Source organism: Grammomys surdaster, unplaced genomic scaffold, assembly GCF_004785775.1.
Source record: "Grammomys surdaster isolate TR1022 unplaced genomic scaffold, NIH_TR_1.0 354, whole genome shotgun sequence".
In the NCBI taxonomy this organism is placed as follows: Eukaryota; Metazoa; Chordata; class Mammalia; order Rodentia; family Muridae; genus Grammomys; species Grammomys surdaster.
This window is the reverse complement of record NW_021604773.1, coordinates 32,356-37,517: the sequence shown is the minus strand read 5'-3', so window position 1 is coordinate 37,517 and position 5,162 is coordinate 32,356. Positions and strand designations below refer to the sequence as shown.

The window sequence follows — 5,162 nt, the reverse complement described above, 5'->3', positions numbered from 1 at the left end:
TCCTTCCTTCCAACAGGTTCTCACTATGTAGCCCTGGCCTGGAACTCACCACATAGACCAGGTTTCTTTACAAATTCACAGAGTTCTGCCTGTTTCTGCCTCCTGAGTGCTGGGATTAAAGGCAGGAGCCACCTGATCTAGCCTTTCTCTTTCTTTGAAGAACAATGTTTGCATGAAGGGTAGGGAGCAGGGGGCATGTTTGCTATGGCTCCCTTGCAGAGGTCTGAAGCCAAGTTTTGGGAGTTGTTTTTTCCTTCTACCATTGGGTCCCAGGAATTGAACTCAGGTCCTCAGGCTTGTCCACAAGTGCCTTTACATGTTGCCCCATCTTGCTGGCCCCGTTTTTTTTCTTTTACATTAAGTTGAACCATAGAGGCTTACCACTTTTTTTTGGTTTTTCAAGACAGGCTTTCTCTGTGTAGCCCTGGCTGTCCTGGAACTCACTCTGTAGACCAGGCTGACCTCGAATTCAGAAATCTGCCCGCCTCTGCCTCCCAAGTGCTGGGATTAAAGGCATGCACCACCACTGCCTGGTGAGGTTTACCACTTTTATAAGCAGAAGTCATGGTTATTGACAACGTCACATTTCAACCAAATATGTCTTTGAGCATAAAGTTTCAAGAGGGGAGTCTGGTGCAGTGACCCTTGCCTGTAGTCCCAGATATGTGGGAGGGTGAGGAAGGAGGATCTCTTGAACCCATGATTTCAGGACCAGCCTGGGCTATGTAGTGAAACCCTGTTGTAATGAAGGAGAAGGGGAGGGATAAAAGGAAGAGGAAGAGAAAAGGGAGGACAGAAGAGAGAGAAGGAGGAAGAGAGGAAGAAGGGGGAGAGAGGAGAAGGAAGAGAAGAAAGGGAAGGAGGAGGTAGGAATAAAACAAGGACAAAAATGAGGGACAAATCCTTGCAGGGGTAAAACCAGTTCCCGCCAGTGATTGAATGACTGGAACACATCTCTTAACTCCTCTGGGGACTGAGCAGCCACTAGGCCAGGGAATCGATCAAAACCCCTTGTTTAGGCTGATAGATGTGCAGAAAGGACTTTGGGACAGGCATTCCTCTGTACCTCATGGCCTCTGGCAAGCAGACCTAGCTAACCTAAGGGTTCTTTAATTTGCCCCCACTTAGGTGCCCCTAGGAAGCAGCGGCGGGAGCGGACCACGTTCACCAGGAGCCAGCTGGAGGAGCTGGAGGCCCTGTTCGCCAAGACCCAGTACCCGGATGTGTATGCACGTGAGGAGGTCGCTCTCAAAATAAACCTGCCTGAATCCAGGGTCCAGGTAAGATGATCTACTCCCTGGACCCCTCGTACCCTTACTGTAACTTTCTGTGGGCCCTTGTCAGTGCCAGAGTGGGTAAAAGAGAGAGGCCAAGGGTAGCAACTATATTTATGAAGTGGCCTAAACACCCCTCACGTTGTCACTCTTCTTATATGATGCCTTCTCACCACACTGTTCTCCAAGATTTCTCCTTCCCTTTGTACTCTCTGTTTCCATTTAGGGTCACACATATGCACAAGTGATCTACCACTGAGATACAACATCAGCACTCTAATTTTTTTTAATCTTAAAACTATTTATTTTGATATTTATGTATTTATATGTGTGTTTATTTATTTATTTAGTTTTTCGAGACAGGGTTTCTCTGTGTAGCCTTGGCTGTCCTGAAACTTACTCTGTAGACCAGGCTCACAGAGATCTGCCTGCCTCTGTCTCCTGAGTTCTGTGACTTCAAGGGGTACACCACAGTTGCCTGGCTAAAACTAATTTTGAGACAAGGGTCTTACTATATAGACCAGGCTGGCTTCGAACTCACCAGTGATCCACCTGCCTCTGACTCTCAAATGCTGAGTGTGTGTGCATATTTTATTTTTAATTATGTTCATGTATGTGTCTGTCTGTACATATGAGTGCAGTTCCCGGGGAAGCCAAAAGAAGGCATTAGACCCCCTGGAGTTGGAGTTACAGGCAGTTGTGAGCCATGTAATGTGGGTGCTGGGAACTGAATTTAGGTCTTTAGTAAGAGAATATGTGCTTTTTTTTTTTAGATTTATTTATTTATTTTATCTATGAGTACACTGTCGCTGTCTTCGGACACACCAGAAGAGGGCATCCAATCTCATTACGGATGGTTGTGAGCCACCATGTGGTTGCTGGGAATTGAACTCAGGACCTTTGGAAGAGCAATCAGTGCTCTTAACCGCTGAGCCATCTCTCTAGCCCCAGAATATGTGCTCTTAAACTTAAACACTGAGCCATCTCTATAGACCATTTAGTTATCATTTAAAAAAAATATTCTTTGGTTTAGAAGAAGGGAAAGAAATGTGGAAATGATGTATTATAATTTCAAAAAACTAAGTAATTAGTTTATACTTTGGGTAATTTCATACATGGATGCAATGTATTAAGGTCAGATCTACTCCCTCTTTCCAACGCTTCCTCCATTTCGCTTTCAGCTTCATTAATGCTTTTTTTTTGGTTTTTCTCCTCTTTTTCCTCCTCTTCTTTTAAAACCCACTGGGTCAAATTTGTGCTGCTTATACGTGCATGGGGCTGGCACCATCCACTTGAGCATTGGCATTGTGAGACAGAGTTACACATAAGTTACACAGGCTGGCCTTGACCTCACTTTGCAGCCCAGGCTAACCTTGATCTTCGTATCTTCTTGCTTCGTCCTCCTGAAGAGCAGGATTACAACAGGTCTGTGCTGTTAAGCCTAGCTTCAGAGGACTCGTCCCACCGTCGTGGTTATTGAGCCACCAGTCAATTAATCAAGTCTTCCTGTAAATCAAGGAGACGCACATGGATCACGGTGCTTTAGATTCCAAGCTGAAGTGCCAGTTTCCTGGCTGAAATGCTCCCTCCTATCCTTCTCGACAGCTTCTTTCAGGACGATCAGTTCTAGAATACCACACAAAACATGGTAGGCTCACACCTGTAACCCCAGCATTTGGGAGGCTGAGGCAGGAGGATTGCTTTGAGCTTGTGGCCAGTCTTGCTACATAGAGTGAGCCTCCACCTCAACTGTGTGGTTTACCCACTTAGGCCAACACTAATCTTACTCACCAAAGTAGAATATTAACCCCTCTGATGTTTCCTTTAAGTAGCAAAGGTTGGGTGATGCATGATTGTTAGGTGACTGAGAGGATTAGTGGGTAAGAGAAGTATGTGTATGTGAGAGTGTGTGTGTGTGAGTGTGTGTGAGTGTGTGTGTGAGTGTGTGTGTATGTGTGTGTGAGTGTGTGTGTCTGTGTGTGTGTGTGTGTGTATGTGCACGTTCTGCACTGTGGGAGATTGAACCTAGAGCCTCATGTATGCCAGGCAAATGCTCTACCACTGGGTTACATCCCTAGCTTCTGTAGTATTGTATCTATATGCAAAAGTGCATGCATATGTATACTATGAAATTGGCTGATGAGTATATGCATATCTGTGTACTTATGCATAGATATGATTGCATATATGATATGTGAATATAATCCGTGTATGATTACAGATACAGAGTCATGAGTAGGAGCATGTTAATATACTGTGTTCATATGTGCATGACTGTATGTGTGATAGGTGAGTATAATGCATGCATTCATAAGCAGGAATGCATAAATATAATATGTTCATATGTGTATGACTGCATGTATATATGTGAGGGCAATGCACAATGGCATATATAGTCGTGGGATCAGGTGGGTGGCTGAATGCATGTAGGTATGTATGTGTATGTGTGTGTGACTGCATACCTGTTATGTGAGAATAGTGTATGATTGTATGCATGCATGTGTGATCAGTCAGGTAGGTAGATGATGCGTGACAACTGATATATGCATGTATGTATGATTGCCTGCATGTATGATACATGTGTGATCAGTGCATGTAGGTTTCTGTGTGCATGTGTTCATGCATGATTGGACAGGTACACAGATCATGGACAGAGCTGCCCTATCATTGGATGCAGAGTGGTGATGTGTGTGGGTCTTACCATCAGCTCTGTCTTCTCATGGCACATGAGTTTACCTCCCCCCCCATCCCCCACATTTCCTCTCTCTCTAGGTCTGGTTCAAGAATCGCAGGGCAAAATGCAGACAGCAGCGACAACAGCAGAAACAGCAGCAGCAGCCTCCAGGGGGACAGGCCAAGGCTCGTCCCGCGAAGAGGAAGGCAGGCACATCCCCCCGACCCTCTACAGATGTTTGTACAGATCCTTTGGGCATCTCAGATTCCTACAGCCCATCTCTGCCTGGCCCCTCAGGTTCACCTACCACAGCAGTAGCCACTGTGTCCATTTGGAGTCCGGCCTCAGAGTCTCCTCTGCCTGAGGCCCAGAGAGCTGGCCTAGTGGCCTCAGGGTCCTCTCTCACCTCAGCCCCGTATGCCATGACCTATGCCCCTGCCTCTGCTTTCTGTTCTTCCCCTTCAGCGTATGCATCTCCAAGTTCCTACTTCAGTGGCTTGGATCCCTACCTTTCTCCCATGGTGCCCCAGCTAGGCGGTCCGGCTCTCAGCCCGCTCTCCGGCCCTTCAGTGGGGCCATCCCTGGCCCAGTCCCCGACCTCCTTGTCAGGCCAGAGCTACAGCACCTACAGCCCCGTGGACAGCCTGGAATTCAAGGACCCCACAGGCACCTGGAAATTCACCTACAATCCCATGGACCCTCTGGACTACAAAGATCAGAGTGCCTGGAAGTTTCAGATCTTGTAGAAGAGGCTTCATACTCCCCCTTCCAGTGGAATCACCCTCTCTGGACTCCAGCTGCCTCCTCCAGCCTAGATTCCAGGAGAGTTGCCCTCAGCCAGCAACAGCAAGTAGCAATCCTGCCAAAGGCTGTGAACAATTCAGCCTCAGGTGTAGTCCTCCCTCAGCTCCCTTAGAGAGCTTAGCCCTTTTATAGCCTACCCCAAGCAATGAAAGAGGCTCCTTCTTCTCTCAACACAGCCCAACGGCAATCAGTAGATGTCATGACTGATGTGCATATCTGATGCTTTCCCCCAGTCTTCAGTAAAGGTGCTGAGAACTTGCTCTGGAGAGAAAGGAAATCTGTCTTGCAAGTGACTTGGAAAATGTTTGGGTTAGAACTCCTGGTGCGCTAAGCCAGGTGTGGTGACTCAATGTTCATAATCCCAGCATGGCAGAAGCTGAGGCAGAAGGATTGCTGGGAATTTGAGGCCA

The 5,162-nt window shown here is 47.0% G+C and overlaps 1 protein-coding gene across 1 annotated transcript in view; it reads left to right on the top strand.

Annotated features, from left to right (window-relative positions):
* The window catches only part of Crx (cone-rod homeobox), a 5,743-nt gene extending 1,049 nt beyond the window's left edge, over positions 1 to 4,694 (top strand). Inside the window, exons 2-3 of the mRNA XM_028779558.1 lie at positions 1,129 to 1,280; positions 4,047 to 4,694. Of these exons, the coding sequence (XP_028635391.1) occupies positions 1,129 to 1,280; positions 4,047 to 4,694 (800 nt within the window). The remainder of the gene's footprint in view (positions 1 to 1,128; positions 1,281 to 4,046) is intronic.
* The last annotated feature ends 468 nt before the right edge of the window (positions 4,695 to 5,162 follow it).